The 25304-nt window shown below is 36.2% G+C and overlaps 1 protein-coding gene across 2 annotated transcripts in view; it reads left to right on the top strand.

The window, feature by feature from the left end:
* Window positions 1-25304, top strand: part of LOC150084471 (uncharacterized) — a 1198120-nt gene that overhangs the window by 638115 nt on the left and 534701 nt on the right. For both annotated transcript variants that reach the window (XM_090376097.1, XM_090376096.1), the window contains one exon: window positions 7927-8096. In XM_090376097.1, coding sequence (XP_090232223.1) covers window positions 7927-8096 — 170 coding nt within the window. The remainder of the gene's footprint in view (window positions 1-7926; window positions 8097-25304) is intronic.

Raw genomic sequence — 25304 nt, 5'->3', positions numbered from 1 at the left:
TTGGCAAGGGATGCCAAGAAAAATAGCAGAGTTCTTTACTTATGTAAACTCTAGAAGGAAGGGGATGAATCAGATTGGTCCACTTGATATCGATGGATCAACTGTTGATGATCCTGCTCAGGTAGCTAACAAACTAAATGAATATTTTGCATCGACATTCACACATGAGGAGTTATTCAGCGAGGGGAATGCCAGAGGTGTATTCAACTCTGGCAGTAAGCTAGAGAATCTTGTAATAACTGAGAGTAAAGTGGAGGAGAAATTGTTGAAGATAAATACAAGAAAGGCACCTGGGGTGGATGGGATCTATCCAGTTATATTAAAGGAGGCAGCAAAGGAAGTAAGCAAACCCTTAGCGTAATTATGAGAGCTTCCTTGAACTCAGTGGAAGTACCCTTGGACTGGAGATGTGCAAATGTGACCCCAATTCACAAAGGAGGATCAAAGGGCAACACAAGTAATTATAGACCTGTTAGTTTAACTTCTGTTCCTGGAAAATTAATGGAGGCACTGGTTAAAGAAGCACTGCAGGATCATCTAGACAAGACTTCAGTTATAGCTCAGACACAGCATGGTTTTGTTAAGGGGAAGTCTTGCCTGACCAATTTGATTGGATACTATGATGCAGTCACAAAAGAACTGGATGCAGGGAATAACTTTCATATTATATACTTGGATCTTAGAAAGGCTTTTGATACTGTTGCACATGGAAGACTGCTGCACAAATTGGAGCAGTGTGACATTGGAGGCAAATTGCTGCTATGGATAAAGGGGTGGTTGAGGGGGAGAAGACAGAGAGTGATAATCAATGGACACTGCTCATCGTGGACTAATGTTATTAGTGGAGTCCCTCAGGGTTCAGTATTGGGTCCATTATTGTTTTCTGTATTTATAAATGATATTGATGATGGTATAGCAAGCTTAATGTCCAAGTTTGCAGACGATACGAAGGTTTGCAGGGTTGTCAAGGACACTACTGACACTATGCTACTGCAAGAGGATCTGGAAAGGTTGAGCAGATGGGCTGAGAGGTGGCAAATGAAGTTTAACATTGACAAATGTAAAGTACTACATATGGGAAACAGCAACCCCAGAGCAACGTATCAACTCTGTGGTACTACACTGACAGTGGTAGAGAATGAAAGGAACCTGGGGGTGGTTGTGCAGGCAGATATAAAGTTTTCTGAGCAGTGCAGATGGGCTGCAAGTGTAGCTCATGATGTATTGTCGATGATATATAGGAATTTTTCTAGCCGGGATAAGGAGGTGATTATTCCCTTGTATAAGGCAATGGTCAAGCCACACCTAGAGTACTGTATACAGGTCTGGAGGCCTCATTTCAAGAAGGATGTAGAGATGCTGGAACAAGTACAGAGAAGGGCAACAAGATTGGTGAATGGAACAAAGGGGTGTTCTTACGAAGAAAGGCTTAAGTTTTGCAAATGACAGTGTCTGGAGAATAGGCACCAGCGAAGTGATCTGATAGAGGTGTATAAAGCCTTGAATGGTTTCAGCATGCTCAATGCTGATGGGATTCTTCCTCTTGCTCAGAATAATCACCTGAGAGGGCATAAATTCAAATTGAGGAAAGACAGATGTAGGATAGACTTAAGGAAATTTGCCTTTAGCCAGCGGGTGGTTGGTTGGTGGAACAGACTTCCATCCCTTGTCGTGGAAGTTCATAACCTAAATAAGTTTAAGGCTCAGCTGGACAGGTATTTTGAACGAACAGAGGGGTGAAGTGGAAGTGGTTATTTTTTATTTATTTATTTATTTATTTTTTTTTTGGCTGATGCTGCATAAGCTTGCTTTCTTGCATCAAATGCCTCCACTAATGCTAATTAGATGTGTTGCAGAGAAAAAAAAATGCGTGGGATACATATAAATTAACAGGTGACATAGAAGCCTATGATAGATATAAACTGGTCTGTAACCAAGTCACTAAGGAGGTTAGGCAGTCAAAGGCAGATTACGAGAAATCTTTGGCAAAGGATACAAAAAAAAAAAGAGAAAAGAGTTCTTTACTTATGTAAACTCTAGAAGGAAAGGGATGAATCAGATTTGTTCAATTGATATCGATGGTTCAATTGTTGATGATCCTGCTCAGGTAGCTAACAAACTGAATGAATATTTTGCATCTACATTCACACATGAGGAGTTATTCAATGAGGGGAATACCAGAGGTGTATTAAACTCGGGCAGTAAGGTAGATAATCTCGTAATAACTGACAATAAAGTGGAGAAGAAATTGTTGAAGATAAACATAAGAAAGGCACCTGGGGTGGATGGAATCTATTCAGTTATATTAAATGAGGCAGCAAAGGAAGTAAGCAAACTCTTAGCCATAATTATGAGAGCTTCCTTGGACTCAAAGGTGGTACCTATGGACTGTAGATGTGCAAATGTGACCCCAATCCACAAAGGAGGATCGAGGGCAGGCACAGGTAATTACAGACCTGTTAGTTTAACTTCTGATCCAGGGAAATTAATGGAGACACTGGTTAAAGAAGCATTGCAGGATCATCTAGACACGACTTCAATTATAGCTCGACACAGCATTAATTTGTTAAGGGGAAGTCTTGTCTGACCAGTTTGATTGGATACTATGATGTAGTCACAAAGGAACTGGATGCAAAGAATAACTTTGATATCATATATTTCGATCTTAGAAAGGCTTTTGATACTGTTGCACATGGAAGTCTGCTGCACAAATTGGAGAAGTGTGCCATTGGAGGCAAATTGCAGCTATGGATAAAGGCATGGTTCAGTGGAAGAAGACAGAGTGGTAATCAGTGGACACTGCTCTTCGTGGACTAATGTTATTAGTGGAGTCCCCCATGGTTCCGTGTAGGGTCCATTGTTGTTTTCTGAATTGCTGAATGATATTGATGATGGTATATCAAGGTTAGTGTCCAAGTTTGCAGATGATACAAAGGTCGGCAGGGATGTTAATAACAGTAAGCTGCTGCAACAGGATCTAGAAAAGTTGAGCAGATGGGCTGAGAGGTGGCAGCTGAAGTTTAATATTGTTGAATATAAAGTACTGCATATGGGAAGCAGTAATCCCAGAGTAACGTATCAACTGTGTGGTACTACACTGACAGTGGTAGAGAGTGAATAGGACCTAGGGGTAATTGTGCAGACATATGAAGTTTTCTGAGCAGTGCAGGTGGTCTGCAAGAGTAGCTCATGGTGTCGTGTCAATGATATACAGGAATTTTTTTTAGCAGAGATAAGGAGGTGATTATCCTCTTGTATAAAGCAGTGGTCAGGCTGCACCTTGAGTACTGTATACAGGTCTGGAGGCCTCATTTTAAGAAGGATGTAGAGCTGTTGGAACGAGTACAGAGAAGGGCAACAACATTAGTGAATGGAATAAAGGGTTGCTCTTACGAAGAAAGGCTTAAGAAAGGCTTACAATGTCTGGAGACTAGGCACTTGCGAGGTGATCTAATTGAGGCGTATGGTTTGAATGGTTTGAGCATGCCCAATGCTGATGAATTCTTCCTCTTGCTCAGAATAATTGCCTGAGAGGGCATAAATTCAAATTGAGAAAAGACAATTGTAGGATGGATGTGCGGAAGTTTGCTTTTAGCCAGCAGTTGGCTGGTTTGCTGGAACAAACTTCCATCTGTCATTGTAGAAGTTTATAGCTTAAACGTATTTAAAGAGAACTGAACAAACATTTAGAGGGAATGGATGTGTGAAATTTTTTTTTTTTGGCTGATGCCACAAGCTCATATGGTTGCTTTATTGTGTCACATGCTTCTACTGCTAATTGAACAGTAATACTTAATCAGTTAAATTAATTGAGAGCTTTCATCCCGTTTTTGTGTGTTAGCATTGAAAGTATAGTGTTTCAGTTGAATGTATTTGCAAATTTTTACCAACTGATATAATGACTAGACATTTGGATAGGCTGAATCTTGTCTGGGACTAGAGTGACTCTGAATGGAGTCTTCAATTGGGACTATATTTAATTGATCTTAGGTTAGGAGTAGGTAGTGGAGTTCCCCCTAGTGAGAGAATTTGTTTTTTTAGTGTACATAATGTGCAGATTAGCTCAAAAAAGTGTGCACTTATACTGATGTATAATACTTGTGATAAACATGAACTGAAATGGTATGGCCCGGAGCCAAGAAGCCAGTAATTGCTAAGAACAAAAAGTTATTACCTCCTACACATTAATAATACATGACAGATTAGCATTAGCATTAGTAGAGGCATTTGATGCAAGAAAGCAAGCTTATGCAGCAACAGCCAAAAAAAAAAAAAAAAAACCCACTTTCACTTCATCCCTCTGTTCGTTCAAAATACCTGTCCAGCTGAGCCTTAAACTTATTTAGGCTATCAACCTCCACCACAAGGGATGGAAGTCTGTTCCACCAACCAACCACCCTCTGGCTAAAGGCAAATTTCCGCACGTCTATCCTACATCTGTCTTTCCTCAATTTGAATTTATGCCCTCTCAGGTGATTTTTCTGAGCTAGAGGAAGAATCCCATCAGCATTGAGCATGCTTAAACCATTCAAGGCTTTATACACCTCTATCAGATCACCTCGCTGGTGCCTAGTCTCCAGACACTGTAATTTGCAAAACTTAAGCCTTTCTTCGTAAGAGCACCCCTTTGTTCCATTCACTAATCTTGTTGCCCTTCTCTGTACTCGTTCCAGCAGCTCTACATCCTTCTTGAAATGAGGCCTCCAGACCTGTATACAGTACTCTAGGTGTGGCCTGACCATCGCCTTATACAATGGAATAATCACCTCCTTATCCCTGCTGGAAAAATTCCTGTATATCATTGACAATACTCCATGAGCTACTCTTGCAGCCCGTCTGCACTGCTCAGAGAACTTCATATCTGCCTGCACAACCACCCCCAAGTCCCTTTCATTCTCTACCACTGTCAGTGTAGTACCACAGAGTTGATACGTTGCTCTGGGGTTGCTGTTTCCCATATGTAGTACTTTACATTTGTCAATGTTAAACTTCATTTGCCACCTCTCAGCCCATCTGCTCAACCTTTCCAGATCCTGTTGCAGCAGCATAGTGTCAGTAGTGTCCTTGACAACCCTGCCAACCTTTGTATCGTCTGCAAACTTGGACACTAAGCCCGATATACCATCATCAATATCATTTATAAATACAGAAAACAATAATGGACCCAACACTGAGCCCTGAGGGACTCCACTAATAACATCAGTCCACGATGAGCAGTGTCCATTGATTACCACTCTCTGTCTTCTCCCCCTCAACCACCCCTTTATCCATAGCAGCAATTTGCCTCCAATGTCACACTGCTCCAATTTATGTAGCAGTCTTCCATGTGCAACAGTATCAAAAGCCTTTCTAAGATCCAAGTATATAATATCAAAGTTATTCCCTGCATCCAGTTCTTTTGTGACTGCATCATAGTATCCAATCAAGTTGGTCAGGCAAGACTTCCCCTTAACAAAACCATGCTGTGTCTGAGCTATAACTGAAGTCTTGTCTAAATGATCCTGCAGTGCTTTTTTAACCAGTGCCTCCATTAATTTTCCTGGAACAGAAGTTAAGCTCACAGGTCTATAATTACTTGTGTCAGTCTTTGATCCTCCTTTGTGAATTGGGGTCACATTTGCACATTTCCAGTCTATGGGTACCTCCCCTGAGTCCAAGGAAGCTCTCATAATTATGGCTAAGGGTTTGCTTACTTCCTTTGCTGCCTCCTTTAATATAACTGGATAGATCCCATCCACCCCAGGTGCCTTTCTTGTGTTTATCTTCAACAGTTTCTCCTCCACTTTACTCCCAGTTATTTCAAGATTCTGCAGCTTACTGCTAGAGTTGAATACACCTCTGGCATTCCCCTCGCTGAATAACTCCTCATGTGTGAATGTCGATGCAAAATATTCATTTAGTTTGTTAGCTACCTGAGCAGGATCATCAACAGTTGACCCATCAATATCAAGTGGACCAATCTGATTCATCCCCTTCCTTCTAGAGTTTACATAAGTAAAGAACTCTTTGCTGTTTTTCTTTGCATCCCTTGCCAAGGATTTCTCGTAATCTGCCTTCGCCTGCCTAACCTCCTTTGTAACTTGGTTGCATATCAACTTGTATCTATCATAGGCTTCTGTGTCATGTGTTAATTTGTATGTATCCCATGCATTTTTCTTCTCTGCCATATGCCTCATTAGTTCATCTGACATCCATTTTGGCCTAAACCTTGAACAATATTTCTTAGTTGGTATGTAAAGCCTAGTAGCTTCCAAGATAAGTTCTTTGAATGCTTCCCATTTTGAATTTGCTGTTGGTAACATCATCAGTTGGTCCCACTGTATAGAATTTAAATACTGTCTCAGTCCATCGTAGTCGCCTTTACGGAAGCAATAACCTTCCCTTTACCCCTAATGGTAGTTACCTCTTTGAGTAAATCCCACTTCAGCACACTGTGATCACTGCCACCTAGTGGTTCATTTATCTGCAGATTCTTAATGCATGAAGAATCACTGCTGATAATCAAATCAAGAGTATTACTCCCTCTAGTTGCCTCCCGAACATGCTGATGTAGAAAACAATCATCCAATAAATCCACAAAAGTCCTGCTAGTGTGTGAGTAACCAGCCCCCAAATTCCAGTCAATATCTGGGAAATTAAAATCTCCCATTATAAGACACTCTGATTTACTGGCCCACTCTATTTCCCTGTACAGTTCCTTATTATACTCATCAGAGTCATTAGGCCTATAGCACACTCCTACTCTCAATTTTGATCTCCCAATGTTTATGTCACACCAAACTGACTCCACACTGCACTGTCCAGCGATGTCGACTGGCTTCACTTCCTTGGTTTTTATGTGTTTCTTAACTAATAGCATAACCCCTCCTCCCTTCCTATCCTGTCTATCCTTTCTGTAGACGTTGTACTCCCCAAATTGCAGTTCTGCATCCCTTATATCTGTGTGACACCACGTCTCTGATATCCCAACAATATCTGCCTTCGATGTTTTGAGCAATACCTCAAATTCATCAAATTTATTTACTAAACTCCTAGCATTGGTGTACACGCAAGTATACCTGCACCTGTTTCTATTCTTAGCTACCCTAACACAACCCATGTGTTTACTTGTACCGCAATGGCTCCCAGCAGTCTCTGAAATATCATGCATCTTGTTTTTCAGGCTTCTGCTCATTCTAATAGAAGCAGTGCAAGAATCTCTTTCACCTCTGCCAGTGGCTACTGTCAATCTATTGGTCTTTGTCTCCCCCCAAGCTAGCAGTTTTCCGACCCACCTAACACTGCCTCGATAGCATCAGCAAATATTCTTGCACCCTTTCTATTTAAGTGTATCCCATCCCTGTAGAAGCAATCTCTCCTGTTAACAAGTACATTCCAGGCTGAAAAAAATTCTACCCCTTGAGCCTTGCACAATCTTTCCAGGGCCGAATTGATCGACAAGGCTCTCATCATATACTCCCTCCTATCGTGTCTGGGCAGAATTGCAGACACTTTCAAATTCAACCCTAATTCTCGGCTTTTGTTCAACAGTGACCTGTACTTGTTAAGTAATTCTGCCGGTCTCCTACTCTTAATATTATTAGTGCCATGGGTAAAGGCAAAGGTTTGTATTCGTTCACACGATGTGAATGTATATAAATACTCCTCAAAATATTATCTGTGTACAGTTGTTGCTTAAATAGGCTTAATCTTTGCTTTAGATGGTTAAAATAATACTGTAATTTAAATGACTTCTAATAAACATTATTTTATTCAGTCAGCTTTGTTATCCTAGATATTTGTTAATGCAAGAATCCAAAATTACTGGAAACAAGGGTATTTTTATGTGTTAGTCACTTTTCTATTTCCAAAGTGCAGGTTAGTAATGCATGATTTAATTCTTTCTTAATATAAAAATGAAATTAAAAAAAAAAAATCTGTTTTCAGTAACAAGTGCCTTAATGAGAAACGTCGTCGTGAACAAGAAAATATTTATATCGAAGAACTAGCAGAACTGATCTCTGCTAGCACCTCTGACATGAGTTCCCTTTCTGTCAAACCAGACAAGTGTGCCATACTGCAAGAGACCGTCAATCAGATACGACGAATTAAACAAGGTGAATACATGCAAGGAATTGTTGTTTTTTTTTTAAATTTATGTATAAGCAAATAAATTTGATAGTAATATGTTGACATTGCCAATCAGTATATCCTTATTGCTAAAAGTTAATACATTTAGCACTGCATACTATTTCTAAATATATTATTACTATTTCTAATTAATGTGATACTATTTCTAATTAATGACCTAGTATGATAATTACTATGACCTAGTAATAATGATTCCAATGAGAAAAACTGTGCAGTGGAACTAAGGTCTTATAGTAGTGCATTATTTGTTTGTTTGTATGTATGTAGTTAAATAAATTATGTATTTCCAGCATTAATAAATGTCATTTTATTGTAAGCACATCTCTTTACTACAACAGCAATTGTAGAGCATTCAAACTTCATGCCTTAGACGGCTCTCAAACTATAGGGGCTTGCATCAAAATACAGTGAAACTTTTCTATTACGAACTTCTATTTAAAGAATTTCTCTATATTACGAATTTTTTCTCAAAACATTGCACCTTGAAACGAAATTACGTGTAAAATTAACCCTATATAGCGACGTGTTAGTCTCTCTGTAACGAATTTTTAAAAAAATTAGTAAAAGCATTTTTGAAGATTTTCACGCATTTACTGCTAAACAGCCGCTTAAATATATGGCCTCCTTCCCTCCGAAATTGCACATTAGCATCTGGAATTAATCATCCTTTTAGGGAATACTTGTGGCCACTGATGCCAGTAGGAGGGTCTTTGTTTCATTTTTGTTACATTAATAAAACCAAATGGATTTTCTTAAAAGTGGTCAAACTTAACAATAAATAGTGTAGATTTGTAAATGTTGGCTAAGGGGAAAACGAAGTTCGCTGCAATAAATCTTTAGCATGCTGTGGCAGCAATACATAGAATCCTACCATAGTCAGTTTTTAGTAATGCCTACTGAGTGACATTCGCTTCTCACCTCAACCGTACCATGTGACCTTCCTGTCAATCATTATATGATACGTTCGTTCCCCTCTAACTGGACTCCCAGTAGATGGTTTCATGAATTTTTTTTTTTTTTTTTTTATTTCGTTCTTTTAGAACAATTTGTCATCAGTCACATAGGCTATATGCTCTTGTATTTTTATTTATTTTTTTTTTCTTTCTGAAAAGTAACATACAGCAAACCATAAATTTTCTTTTGTGTATATATGAATGAAATCAGAATAAAAGAAATTCACAAAGTTGTATATTTCTTCAGAGTGATTGATAGGAGAGGTCACGTGATACAGTTGAATGGCAAGCGCACATCATTGAGTAGGCAGTACTAACAATTCACTATATGGCCAGCGCAGCAAAGTTTGCGGTGTATGTATTGGCAAAAGCTGCAGTCGAGTATTAATGATAAAGTAAAGATTCTTCATGATATTGACCAGGGTTTTAAGAAAAAAGATATTGCGACAAAATATGGCATACCTGCAAGCAGTTGATCTAAGATTTTCAAAAATCGAGAATCAATTTTAAATGCAATTGAAGGAGGAGCAGAGAAAAGAATTGAATTAAGTTGTGTATATGCGAAGATGTTGATAAAGCTGTTCTAAAATGGATGCAAATGATACAGGAAAAGAATATACCAATATCGGGTCCAATAATTAAGCAACAAGCTCTGAAATTTGCACAGTCCCTTGGACATACAGAATTTAATGCGAGCACTGGGTGGCTAGATAAATTTAAGAAGCGCCACAGAATTGTGGAAAAGGTTATTTGTGGGGAAAGTTTTTAATGCTGACGAAATGGGTTTATTCTATAAACGTTTACCGAATAGAATACTTGCTTTTAAGAATGATAAATGTTTTGTTGGAAAACAAAGCAAAGAAAGAGTCACTGTGCTAGTTGGAGCAAATATGACAGGAAGTGAAAAATTAAAACTTTTAGGAAAATCAAAAACACCCAAGATGTTTTAGAGGCACGAAATCTTTGGAAGTTGACTACACCTTTAATAAAAAAGCATGGATGACAAGTGATATTTTTGGAGAATGGATATTAAAACTAGACATGCATATAACAGAAAAAAGGAAAATCGTGTTGGTAACTGAAACTGTCCGGCATATCCTGCCAGTATTTCTGCCAAACTTAAAAGTGTGAAGTTGTTGTTTTTACCACCAAACGTGATGTCAAAACTCCAACCAATGGACCAAGGCATTATTAAAAATTTTAAATTTCATCATCGAAAGAGAATAATAATGAAGATTGTCAATGTATTATCAGAAAATAGAAACTTGGAGGTTACAATTAACCTTAGAGATTGCGCAATATCTGTGAACGGGCAAAGGTTTGGACAAACGATGTCACTGAATACACTATTCAAAATTGTTTTTCAAAAGCGAAATCTGCATTGAATACAGAAGTCCAACAACTGGACGAACAAGATGAACACAACTGAAAAACTTTTGGACATTATTAGAATTGTCCGGAAACATCGAAAATGAAATAACACTGGTTAGTTATGTTTATGTAGATCAAGATCTGACTACAACAGAATATCCAACAGAATAAATAGACGTGACCATGATCACAAAGAAATTAACGATGACGCTGAAGACGCATCAGAACAACCCATAGAAAAGCCAACTCACGAAGAAATGATTCACACTTTTAAAACGGTTCGTATGGGGCTACAGTTTTGTGAAAATGTTCATGATAATGTTTTTAATGCTCTGAACAAATGTGAGGTTTTCTTTGAGAATCAGACAATTTTTTAAATTGTACTGTGTAAACGAAAATTAGATTTTTTTTTTTAAATTTGTGATACTTACCAGCGAAAATTGTGTAAACATAATTTAAATAAGTGTTTTTGAAATAAAATACGTTAAAAATAAATGTAGATTCGTTTTCATTTTCTAATTAGATAACAATTTTTAATAAAAAAAAATAGCAAAATTTCTCTATAACGAATTTTTTCGCTGGATTTATCGAATTGGTTATAGGGAAGTTCAACTGTATTATACACCATAAATCAATAACTGCAACAGTAAATGATAAAAATGGGACCTTGGAACAGAACACAGGACCCTACTTTTGTAGCACTGCTACAAAAGGTTGAGGTTTAATTCCACCACTGGGATCAGTTTCATGCTAATAACAGAGTTGTGTGACGTTTCACCTGTGCGGTGTTTAGCATCTTTCACTTGACAGAGAATAAAAATCACACATATCATGGATGTTTTCTTTGCAATTTCATTCTTTATCTAAACAAAAGTAATTAAGTTTAGACAATGTATTTTTTTTCTAAGAGCAACTTTGTCATTTCTTGAAAATTTAAATAAAAATTTGTCATTTCTTGAAAATTTAAATAAAAAAAAATAAGTAACTTAGTTACTTTTCAGTAACTAAGTTACTTATTTTTTTTTATTTAAATTTATGCCACACAAGGAAAATTTTCAGGAAAAAATAAAATAATTTTGAAAATTATTCATTTTTTAAATCTTATGCTGCCCAAGGAAGTTTAGGGCAAAAGTCTCGTGATACTAGTGTTATAGAACATAAGTGCTTGTGCATAATTTAGGATGGAAATTTATAATTTAAATAAATTTATATATTTTTCTTATTTTAATCCTAAATGCATTTTAAATAAATATAAATAGCAATTGCTACTTGAAAGGCCACTGTAGATGAGGGTTAAGCCCAGTGGTGAACTGCAGTGGGCTCGCATGGGCTCGTGAGAGCCCATTGTTGAGACGATCATTTATTTTACAAATAAAATCCTGAATGCAGTTATTGAGTATCCAGGGCCGAAACTATGGTGCAGTGAGGGGAGGCCCCATTCCCAGCATTTTAATGGTGCAATTGGTCGGTTATGTATTTTAAAATTGCTTCATTTTTGATTTAATTACAGTCCGATGTATGTTTAACGAACTTCTTTATAGCGAATTTTTTTGATTCCCTTTAAATTACATTTAAAATAGTTTCCGTTGAACGAACAAAATTTCCATATAACGAACGGATTAGGAGGGACAACTGTAGGCACCTCCGTAGCCAGGTGGGAAGGAGCAGCAGTGCGTAGCACACGCTTCTTGATTAGACCAGGGTTCGAGCCTGTCACCACCAAATACGGAGGATGCGGAAAGGTCAGGGAATGACCACTGCATATCCCGGAGCAATATGGTCTTAGTTGCCAATGCTCATAAAAAAAAACCAAACCAAGGGACAACTGTGTATGCATTGTTCTCACCTCTAGCCTTTAGGCAATTTAGGTATGAATTAAGGGTGAAAGGGATTACCATTTCACAATGTTAGTTGTGTCCGTAAAATCTAAGCAGTCACATACCGAGAAGTTGCGCTAGTTAATATGCTTTCCATAGCCAGTCAGAGGATTAAGAAGATTCTCGACATGGTTTATAACCTCTGGTCATCCTGTGTTGTGGTTCCCCTTTACTCCGACAAACGGGCATATGTTTTTTGGAGAAGTGAGTGATCCATGCCTTCCAGTAAATTTTTCCTGTCTGTGTTTACATGGTCTCAGTATCTGAATATCCGTGTGATTCCCACCTTTTGCACAGTATTCAAAGAAATAGTGACAGTAGTAATGTAGAGGGGGAGATTGAGGCAACTAAGATATTATATAAACTTTACGAAGATGAAATGTTGGCAGATTTTGAAACTTTTTCGAGCCTTTCACTGTGTAGAAAATGTTCTAAAATATAATGGCATACAGGCAATAATAATAAAAAAAAAAAAAAAAGCACGAATTAAGGATGATTGCTAAAGAACTTGATGTGGAAACTATAAAAATCGGTCGTGTGTTCGGGCCATGATGAGAAGCTTGTAGCTTGCCGACGGTAATTGTGGGTTGGAGGAATTTTTGCAAACACTTTGAACCAGAAGTTAAATATTCCAGATTATTAAATCTACTTTTAAATTTCAATTTCTTAACCATTTAGCACTAAGGATCGACATCCTGCAGGAGCTCTCTTACCTTTCAGAAGCGTTACAGAATCACAATGGTAAAAGCTTATAAATTAATTATTTGAACTATCAATGCTATTGCTAATTTGAAAAATTCTGAAGGAAATTATGAAGCTAAAATTGAAAGCATGTTGAAGTGGAAAGAATTTGAAGGAATCAAAATCGAAAGTAAAAGAATTACTTTGTGACAAGTTATTAAAGGCATTGTTTTATCCTTAAAGGATTAGTTGTTAATACAACAGGGTGATTTTAAATTAAATAAAGAAAATAGCGATACCACTGAAAGAAATTTTAAACATATGCTACCTGAAATCTTGAAATATGAAATAACTTTCGTCTCGGTGGCAAGATGGTGAAAACCAAATAAGAAATTTAAGTTTTCTGATAAAAAATGAAATAAAATTAATGATTTTGGATATTTTGTCGAAGACAGTTTATCTTTAAAATTGAGTGAGATTACCTTTTCAATTAAGAAGGCCTGAAAATATCTTTAAAACCATTGCGATTAGCAGTGGTGAAGCTGAGTGAGCTTTTAGCATAATGAATAATATTATGACAATTAAACATGTTGCAGATTATAATGACCATACATCTAAATGGAAAACCATTGCTTCAATTTGATCCGGATCGTTATGTCAAATCATTTCTCTGTAATCATCACTCAGCTATTGAGCAAAGCAGATCATCAACAACAAATATTAATAAAGAAGCAAATTCTATATGGCAAATTTTTAGAATAAATTTTTCTTGAAATTTTGAAATAATTATTTTTCATGTAATATTTGTTTTTATATTATGGAATGTTTTGTGATAGCTTTTGTTATTTGTGATATGGGAAATATTTCATGTTATTTTTTATTTGCAATATTAAAATTTTATCATGAAAAAAATATATCCATTATATTTTTCCATAGTTAAAAAAAAAGACGAATAAAAAAGTTATGGTTTATGCGAAACATCCTTCGTTTCTTTTATGTATTTTTCTTTGTATATATTGATTACAAAATAAAACAGCTTTTTTATTGTAAATATTTTATTGCTCATTCACAGATTTTCATAATTTCTGGAAGACAAGATGCAATGGATTTATGATAACTAAAGTAAGAGATGCATACTTGTGAGTGCAACGTATCTAAATATTGCTGTAAATAGCACCGATTGATGTACCGATCTTGTAGTTGAAGCGACATACACAGCTATTAGGGGAACCTAACAATGGAATGTAACAAAACTGCGAGACGATAAAAGAAATAGTTGACAAACACTGAAATTATTGCAGTAGTAACTTCAGGGAGCATGATTGTGACGTCATACTATTCAAAAATTCTAAAAAGTTAGAAACTCCAAACACTGTCATGTCCAGTTATCATCGTAAGGCGAGGCATGACGACCAGGTTTTTAAGTGTTTTTTTAGATAGACCTAGGAACGTTTTACACATTCCCTTATATGCACAGTTAAGGGAGTAATAAGTTGCATCTGTCCATCCCCTAAATCTGCCCGACTCAAGATATCATACCGGTCACGAAAAATGTGTCACGCACTCTAATCACACTACTAGTAGTGCGAGCGTGGGAAGCGCCTCTAGTGGAAGCCGTGGATGACGTCACTTCCGTGACTGATCAGATTTACTTGGTAGAAAGTCGGAAAAACTGCGAGCCCATTGTTACAATATTAACGACTCACCACTGGTTAAGCCTTATTATTATTTTTTTTAAAAATTATATGCCACCCAAGGAAGTTTAGGCAAAAGATTCATGAATAAGTTTTTAAAAAGAAAAATGCAGTAGCAGCTATGAAAGGTCATAATAATACTAATAGCACAAGTTTTCCAATTTAAGCAAGAAGCATTTAGAGACTTCTGATGGTAGAACAATCTGCATCTATTGCCAGAGTTTTTTGCCACTTCTTTAACTGCAGTCACCATATGTAACACGAATCCTTTACTTTTAAAAGATTTTCACAAATTGTTACGTTATATGGGAGGAATGAAGGAAATAAAAAGTTACTGGAAATAATAACTCTACTAATTGTCATCAAGGTAGCTTTTTACTTCTTTTGTCTGGTTAAAACAATCTTGCTGAAAATTGTAATAAACTTTGTAAACTTGATGTAAATTCGAATAAAAACCTTCGTCAAAGACTTCCCACTCCTGAAGTGGAATTGGAGGAAAATCCCCAGATCTCATTACAATTAACACTATACTGAAGGAACCATTGGGTGGGGAAAAGTGGTAGAAGTGATCAGTGTACTGATGTGGGATTTACTTAAAGATATTACTACCATCAGGGGTAAAGGGAAGGGTTTTTTCTTCTGTAAAGGTGGTATCAGACAGGTTTTAAATTGTATACAGTAGCACCAACTTTGATAATTACCTACTTTTATTTTTATAATGAAATTCAGAGAATTGTTTTTTTATTCTTTCTGAAAACGTGTTCAAATAGCTGTTTTCCCAGATAACAGATAAGAGCAGGTGGTGACTTGCGAGCTGAACGTGACTCGGGACACTAAACTGAGACCGAAAAAAAATGAGGCTACCAACTCATTTTGTTTCGGTCTCGGTCTGCCTCAAGCTATTGTGCGGTCAGGTGTATAGAGTGTTTCTGTGATTTCTGAATTGTGACTTTATTTATTAAATAATATTGCAATCCTTACAATTTAAAATGGCATCAAGTGATAGAGGAGTTAAAAGAAAGTGCGTGAACTTAAATGTGGCAGAGAAATTAGATCTAATTGAGAAATTAGATCAAGGCGTCTCAGTAGCACGGCATAAAAAAACAAACTGTTTCTGATATCCGTAAATCAAAGGCCAAATTGCAAAATTTTTTTTTTTAATTTACAACAGAATATTACATATTCTTTATTATAATTTATTAATTTTATATTGTACAGTACTGTATATTGTATTAAAACTTTTTTTTTTACATTAAGAACAATAAAAAAAATGCCCCCCCCACAGCTTACATTCGATTCAGCGGACATCCCCTCTCCCCTATTAGTCCATTAAATTGAGGGTTTACTGCACTGTTCAAGGTTTAGGCCTAAACAGATGTCAGATGAACTAATGAGACTCTTGGCAGAGAAGAAAAACACATGGGATGCATATAAAATATCAGGCGACACTATAAGCTACTCTGTAATCAAGTTGCAAAGGAAGTCAGGCAAGCGAACGCAGATTACAAAAATCATTGGCAAAGGATGCTAAAAAAACAGCAAGGACTTCTTTACTTATATAAACTCAGATTGGCCACTTGATATTGATGATTCTACTGTTGATGATCCTGCTTAGGTAGCTGATAATCTGAATGAGTATTTTGCATCTACATTCACACATGATGAGTTATTAAGAGAGGAAAATGCCAGAATTTTATCAAACTAGCAGGATGCGTAATGATTTTGTAATAATAACTGAGAGAAAGTGGAGGAAAAATTGTTGAAGTTAAAGAACCTATTAAGTACCTATACATAAGAATCGTCTTTGAGAATGAAAAAAATTAGTATGAAAAAATTTATTTAACATGTTATACTGTAAGATAGTTAACTACTAAATAAGGAATTATGGGAGATGTGGTTTCTTTTGTTGAAAATACTTGACTATATATTTAATTTTATCTTACTTTATTGTTTAGTATTAGTTATTTTGTACTTCAAACAGGCCTCCGGGGTTGGGTAAATTCATATTGTGATTTTAAATGTTTCTCACCAACCACGTATTAAAATAAGACACGGAAACTGAAATTTTAAAAACTATATGTTTACTACTATATGTTAAAATAACTTTACAACTAAAATATATATATATATATATATATATATATATATCGAATAAAATACATTAAAATACCGGGTTAAGAGCGATAAAACCAACTGTAGCTTTCGAAGGCTCCTGCCTTCTTCTTCTGCTGAAGAAGCTGATACATACACTGATTTTTCTTTTTTCTTTTGTTATACGCTTGTCTAGTTTTAATATCCATTCTTCAAAAATAACACTTGTCATCCATGCTTTTTTATTAAAAGGTGTAGTCAACTTCCAAAGATTTTGTGCCTCTAAAACATCTTGGGTTTTTTGATATTCCGATGACTAAAAGTCAATTTTTCACTTCTTGTCATATTTGCTCCAACTAACACAGTGATTCTTTCTTTGCTTTGTTTTCTGCCAAAACATTTATCATCCTTAACAGCAAGTGTTCTATTCTGTAAACATTTAAAGAATAAACCCATTTCGTTAGCATTAAAAACATCCTTATGCTCATATTCTTCCCAAATCTTCTTTAAGGTATCGTTCCTCCAACTGTTGCAATCTTCTTTGCTTACATTAACACTTTATCCACAATAGTCTTTTGCACAATTCTGTGGCGCTTCTTAAATTTATCTAGCCACCCAGTGCTCGCATTAAATTCTGTATGTTCAAGGGACTGTGCAAATTTCAGAGCTTGTTGCTTATTTATTAGGCCCAATATTTGGATATTCTTTTCACGTATCATTTGCACCCATTTTAGAACAGCTTTATCAACATCTTCGTATATACACAACTTAATTCGCTTGTCTGCTCCTCCTTCAATTGCATTTAAAATTTCTCGATTTTTTTAAAATTGTAGATAAACTGCGTGCAGATTGCCATATTTCTCCGCAACATCTTTTTTCTTAAAACCCTGGTCAATATCATAATCTTTGCTTTATCATTAATACTTAAACACTTCTCTTCGACTTTGTTTTTGCAATTGTAAAAATTACTGGACTGCAGCTCTTGCTGATACATACACTGGAAACTTCGCTGCGCTGGCCATATAGTGAATTGTTAGTACAGGTACTGCCTACTCAATGACGTTCGCTTGCCAAGTCAACAGTATCACTCACTTGGAAGAAATATACGAATTTGTGAATTTCTTTTATTCTGCTTTCATTCATATATACACGAAAGAAAATTTATGATCAACGTATGCTGTATGTTACTTTCCAGAGGGGGGGAAAAAATGCAAGAGCATATATAGCCTATGTGATTGATGACGAACAGAATTTAAAAAAAAAAAAAAAAAAAAATCATGAAAACCATCTACTGTGAATCCGGTTGGACGAGAACAGACATATCATATAATGATTGACATGAAGGTCACGTGGTACAGTTGAGGTGCGAAACGCATGTCACTCAGTAGGTGTTACTAAAAACCGACTATGGTAGCATTCTATGGTAGATAAACACTGACAAGGAAAAAATTGAGTATACTGAGTTATGCAAAGCCATTAGAAAGAGACTCAGAGGACATAAGATTTAACATAAGAAAAGTAGAACAAGCATTAAGCGAAAACAAAGGATTTAAATCAGCAGCCATGAGCAGTAATACAGAAAGACAAATGATACTGAAACTGAAGAATAGCAATGGTGTACTTATAAATAGCAGAGAAGGTATAATTCAAATAGCAGAAGACTATTATAGAGAATTATACAAGGAGCGAGGAAATGATGCCAGCAGTGGGAAAGATGGATCACAAATTAGCAACACATACAACATACCCGATATTCTTCCTGATGAGGTAGAACATGTGTTAAAGAAAATGAAGAATCAGAAAGCCCCAGGAGGAGATGAAGTTACTGTAGAGTTGGTAAAATTGGGAGGAAGAGGCATAACACAAAAACTGGCAAGGCTCTTCACAAAGTGCATTAGAAAAGGTGTTATGCGTAAGCAGTGGAATAATGTAATCATAGTTTTGCTGCATAAGAAAGGAGATAAATCAGAAATTGGAAATTATAGACCAATTAGCTTGTTATCCCACATCTACAAGTTTTTCACAAGGGTCATTATTAACAGATTAGAAAGAATCCTTGATGAGAATCGACCAAAAGAGCAAGCTGGCTTTAGGACAGGATTCTCAACTATGGATCACCTTCGCGTAATATCACAGCTAATGGAGAAAGCAAATGAATATAAAACACCATTATGCCTGGCATTTGTGAATTATGAAAAGGCATTTGACCCAATACAGCATAAGGCAATGTTTTGGGCACTGGAAAGACAAGGCATAGATACCCCGTATATTATGATTTTGAAGAAAATACAGTGAAACTTCCCTTTAACGGACAGCCATGGGGAACGAAAATGTGTCTGTTAGAGAGAAGTGTCCGCTAACAAGAAGTCTGAGGGAGAAAAAAAAAAAAAAAGAAAGTAAAATCGTTAAACGTTTAATGTAAAATTAAATTAAAATATATACAGATTTTGAACAATATTTTTGTAAATAATATACAGTGCATTCCGGATATTTGGGCCACCGGTTAATTGGGGCAGCCGTTTATTTGGGGCAAATCTTAAAAAACAGAAACCAATCGAGAAAATAGCCGGGGTTTACTTCGCTTAATTGGGACAAAATGCCGTTTAATCGGGGCAGGAGACCTCAGCACTGGAGATCACCCTGCGATTGTCTCCGACCGTACCACGTAGTTCGGTCGAATTTCTGGAGGTCACAACTATAAAACAATAAAAACAATTAGCAATCACCTGTTTATTGGGCTTTTCTGTTGGTGCAATCTATCATAAACGGATAGTAAACTCGATCTTATTGAATTTGTGATAATACCGACAGCTGGAATTCTGTGGGTTATTATGGTGAAATGTGTTTACACTTCCATGAAATCTTCAATCATATAAAAAAAATAATTTTCAGAATTTTCTCTTCATTTCTATTTTTAAAGCTTTGTAACTCGTTACTCCGTTCTGGCTTGCGCATATTGTGTTACTTGCAATTTGTGTGCCGTGTTTTTTGTTATTGATTGCTTATCTTTATACTGTTTTAAATTTTAACCCCCACCCACAAATGTCAGTGAACAGAAATGTCGACTAGTTTAGTTAGTATGTACATATTACAGTGCGTATTAATTATTCCGATTTTCACGTATATTCTTCCGAATTTCACGTATCATTTAATTTTTTAATTGGTAAGGTAATAAAGAGTAAATTTGTGCTTAATATCCTATTTTCGCTAATTAGAATCGCTGTTTAATTGAATTAAAATTCAATTCACGAATGTGATTACAATGACCGGCGCTTACTACTCATCGTATAGTGAACGGTACTTTACTATGGCGAGTTCGTCGTAACGTGATTTGATTGTACAGTGAACTAATTGTAAAGGGGGGGGGTACGTTCTATTTTTAATTATTTACGTGAAACTTCGGATAATTGGGGCAGCCGCTTAATCGGGCCAAAATGCACTAGTCCCGATGTGTCCCAAATAACCGGAATCGACTGTACATACAATTGTGCTATGCATATTATGACTTTATCTTAAGAAAAATACATACAGTAATCACTTATTTTCTTCTGCACATTCTTCCGGCCGATAATTTTGTTTTCAACATTTGTTTGGAGTGAAGAAACCATCGAAAGTCCTTCAGTATCTTCTTCAGCGGCGAAAAACATTTTTAAACGATTGATTTGTATGAGCGCTTCTTCTATTTTCATCGGAAATGACGAACTATTTTCATTGTTCGTCGTTAATATGTTCTTCGACAGAATGACCTCCTTCCATTTCTTCATCCTCATGAGGGACTTCTTGAAAAATATCGATGATAATGTCGTTGATATCTAGAGCACCATCTTCTGTAGTGCGGTTTGAGTCTATATCTTTGTAACCAGGGTCACTTGTAGCGGAAGTATCGTACATTATCAATAGATGTTGAAGTTCTTGTTCTTCTTGGTGCTCAACATTGCTGTTCACAACTTCAATTTTTGCGTTTGAGAAGCCAGACTTTACAAAACAGTTCAAGACAGTTTGTTTTCTAATTGCGTTTACTGAAGAGGAAATCCATTGAATTGCATCTAGGATGCTGAGTTTCTTTGCAAGGTCACTCGCACATGTTACATCGTTCATGTTTGCAATGAGATGTCTTAAAACACGTTTTCTGTAGTGAAGTTTAAAATTTTTTATTATCCCTTGATCCAAGGGCTGACACTCTGCATATGTGTTTGGTGGCAGAAAAACGATTTGAATGTTGGACAATTCAGTGTGCAGGTGAGATGCAGCATTATCCATGAAAAGAATAATTTTTCTGTTTTGACAAATCATGTTTTGGTTAAAGTGACTTATCCATTCGCTCATGATATCTCGTGTCATCCACGCTTTTTTATTAGACTTCCAGTCAACATTCAAAAGATTCAACTTTATGCCCTTGAAACAACAAGGATTTTGTGGTTTTCCTATAACAAGAGGTTGTTCAGTCTCCCAGCATATTTGTACACAATAGTAGTCAAGCGTTCCTTAGAAATTTTTCCGCCCTGGCACTTTTCGTTTTTTAGACCCATTGTTTTTTCAGGAAGAGCTTTAAAAAACAACTCTGTTTCATCACAGTTGTAAATATCCTTAGCTTCAAAATCACGACATAAATCTTCCAATTTGACGGTCCACTCTGTTACAACCCCTGTATCAACAGATCCACCTTCACCACTTACGGTTTTCAAGAAATTTTATGCCGAGTTTTGAACTTGTCTAGCCATCCCACAGAAACTTTGAACTCATTTACTCCCATAGATTTCTCAACCTCCAAAGCCTTTTCCCTAATAATAGGCCCATTAATGGGAATTTTTTTAGCACGTGCGCGACAAATTTGAAGTCCAACAGTTTTCGGGAATGATTTTTGAACCTGATCATTTCAGTGTTGCCAAAATTGTTTGAGCAGTTCATTCTTTTTCTTTAGGATGTCGCTTACCTGCGTCTTCTCGATTTTGAATTTTGCAGCGAGATTGCGAACACTATTTTTTTGCTGATCATACGCATTAATGAGTTCGACTTTATCTTTTAAAGTTAAATGTTTAGGAGAAGACATTGTGCACTTCACACGACACTGAACAAAATTGAAAACTGAAACTCAAAAGACGAAAGGCCGACAAAATTCCCCCCACCTGCACACACCGAATTCATCAGAAGTTTTACACGTGCCTTAAAATTCTTGAAAAAGGGTTTAGAACCGCAACGTAAACCTTGATAAAATTCAGAAAATCGGAAATAGAAAATAAACACATGATTGAGGCAATACGTGGAAGAAACGTTCCTAGAAAAAGGGCCGTGAGCTCGCCCTGTCCTTTATTGGGAGATCAAATTAAGTGCTAATCTAAACGAAACAGTACAGATTGCCTGTCCGCGTCCGTTACAGAGAATGTCCGCTAGACAGAAGCTGAAAACACGTTAAAACCAATAGAGGAGAGTTGGGGAATTTGAAAATGTCTGTTGTAGAGAGATGTCCGTTAAAGAGAGGTGTCCGTTAGGAGAAGTTTCACTGTATATGAGAATTCTACCTCCTTTATTAGACTAGACAAAGACAGTAGGAAATTTAAAATTGAGAAAGGAGTTCGACAAGGAGAGACAATATCTCTGAAGCTGTTTACTGCTGCCCTTCAGGAAGCTTTCAGAAGATTAGACTGGTCGCAGAAAGGAGTCAATGTGAACGGAGAGTACCTAAACCATTTACGATTTGCAGATGACATTGTGTTCATAAGCCACGATTGCAAAGAATTAGAGGAAAATCTTAATCAGTTATGCAGAGTTAGTAAAGATTTTGGACTAAAGATTAATATGGCTAAAACAAAAGTAATGATGATCAAGTATGCCACAGAAAGGGAAATAATGATTGAAAGAGCAGTAATTGAAAAGGTGGAGTCATACTTATCTGGGACAAGTTATTAGCTGTAATAATGATAAATGGCTGGAAGTCAAGAGAAGAATAAATTTTGGATGGATAGCATTCAGGAAATATAGTCACATCCTGAAGAACAATATCCCAGTTTGTCTGAAACGTAAAATAATGAACCAGTGTACTCCCCACCATGACTTATGGAGAAACTTGGGCACTCACCAAAAGAATGGAAGAGAAGCTGAGAACTACACAGCGAAGAATGGAACAAATTATATTGGGAATCAGACTGTTAGATAAGAAGAGAAACACATGGATTAGGCAGCAAACGCAAGTATAGGACATTCTTATCAAAACTAAAGAACTAAAATGGTCTTCGGCAGGACACAGCTCGAAGACATGATGACAGATGGACTAAGAAAATAACAGAATGGTACCCAAGAGGAACTAGAAGAAAACCTGGAAGACAAAGGCGGAGATGGATAGATGAAATTCATGAGTTTGTGGGTAGTAAATGGATGGTCAATCATTTTCTTCAATGCATGTTCTACCTCATCAGGAAGAATATCGGGTATGTCGTATGTGTTGCTACTTTGCAGTCCATCTTCCCCACTGCTGGCATCATTCCCCTGCTCCTTGTATAATTCTCTATAGTAGTCTTCTGCTATTTGAATTATGCCTTCTCTGCTGTTTATAAGTACACCATTGCTATTCTTCAGTTTCAGTATCATTTGTCTTTCTGTATTATGGTCATGGCTGCTGATTTAAATCCTTTGTTTTCTCCTTAATGCTTGTTCTACTTTCCTTGTGTTAAATCTTATGTCCTCTCTGAGTCTCTTTCTAATGGCTTTGCATAACTCAGTATACTCAATTTTCTCCCTGTCAGTGTTTTTCTTGCTCTTCATTTGTCGTCTTCGGTTCATCATGACAAGTGTTTCTTGACTAATTTTTTGTTCTTTGCATTTCTTTTTCCCTATAGGTTTTTTGGGCTTTATCACTTTCAGAAAGTTGTAATATTCCTCGTCGATATCGTGGTCCTGAGCAGTCTGCAGAAGCTCAAACTTGTTCTTAAGTTCCAGTACATACTGCTTTTTCTCCTCTTTTGTTATCTCAAAGACGTTTGTATTATTTACTCGAGTAAGTTTTTTCCTTTCCTTTCCTACATCTATATCAAGTGTACATCTTACCATTTTGTGATCACTTCCAACATTTACCTTTTTCAAGACAGTAACATCATTCACAATATATCTTCTGTTAGTGAGGATGAAGTCGATTTCATTAGTAGTTAATCCATTTGGACTCTTCCATGTCCACTTTCCGTTCACCCTTTTCTTGAAAAAAGTGTTCATTACTGACAGTCCTTGAGATTCTGCAAATTCCACAAGTCTTTCACCTCTTTCATTTCTTTCACCAATTCCAAAATTTCCAATAGTTCCGCTTTCTGTGCTGTTTTGTCTTTTTCCAACCTTAGCATTGAAGTCCCCCATAATAATAGTGTAGTGGGTTTTCTGCTCATCTAGAAGACTCAATTTCGGTGTACATTTCTTGAACCTCTTCATCATTATGGCTCGATGTTGGTGCATAAATCATTATAATCTTTAGTTTGTACCTCTTAGAAATCTTGAGTATTAGTCTTGACACCCTTGGTGATGTACTTTTGAATTCCAAAATGTTGTTTTTAAAATCTTTATGGACCAGAAACCCAACTCCACTTTCACTCCTTTCACTGTTTTCATTGGTGTATAGTAGATTTCCACTTGGTAAACTTATAAGTGATTCATTTATTCTTCTTGTTTCAGCCAAACCGATGATATTCCAATTCACATTTTCCTTCGCTATATGGGGTTAATTTTACATATAATTTCATTTCAAGGTGCAATGTTTTGTTAAAAAATTCGTAATATAGAGAAATTCGTTAAATAGAAGGTCGTAATAGAGAAGTTGCACTATATGTTTTATGTATTTTGTCCTTTTTAGTTGTAAAGTTATTTTAATATATAGTAATAAACACAGTTTTTAAAATTTCAGTTTCCGTGTCTTATTTTAATACATGGTTGGTGAGAAACATTTAAAATCACAATAGTTATTTTGTAGTTTACAAAAATATACCTATGTAAATCTAAGCAGACACCATTACAGACTTTTTAGTGTGAACCCCCTTGAACCCCAATTCACAAAGTGGGATCAAAGGGTGACACAAGTAATTACAGACCTGTTTAACTTCTGTTCTGTGGAAATTAATGGAGGCACTTGTAAAAGACTTACTACAGGATCATCTAGAAAAGTCCGCAGTTATAGTTCAGATACAGGATGGGTTTGTTAAGGGGAAGTCTTGTATGACAACTTTGATTGGATACTACAATGAGGTCACAAAGGAACTGGAAGAAAAAAATAATTTTGATATCATATACAGTGGTACCTTGGTTTGCGAGCATAATTCGTTCTGGAAACGTGCTCGTAATCCAAAGCACCCGTATATCAAAGCGAATTTCCCCATAAGAAATAATGGAAACCCAGATGATTTGTTTCAAAACTCAAAAATATTCATATACTGTAAAAATGATTAATACAAAATACATACATACCTTTTTATATTTTTAATATTTAAATTTAATATACATAAAACAATCAAATTTATTAATTATTGGGTAGG

Source organism: Mastigoproctus giganteus, chromosome 6, assembly GCF_048544385.1.
Source record: "Mastigoproctus giganteus isolate SK-2022 chromosome 6, ASM4854438v1, whole genome shotgun sequence".
Classification (NCBI taxonomy): domain Eukaryota; kingdom Metazoa; phylum Arthropoda; class Arachnida; order Uropygi; family Thelyphonidae; genus Mastigoproctus; species Mastigoproctus giganteus.
Note: the sequence above shows the minus strand (reverse complement) of the source record. Positions and strands in the feature narration are given on the sequence as shown.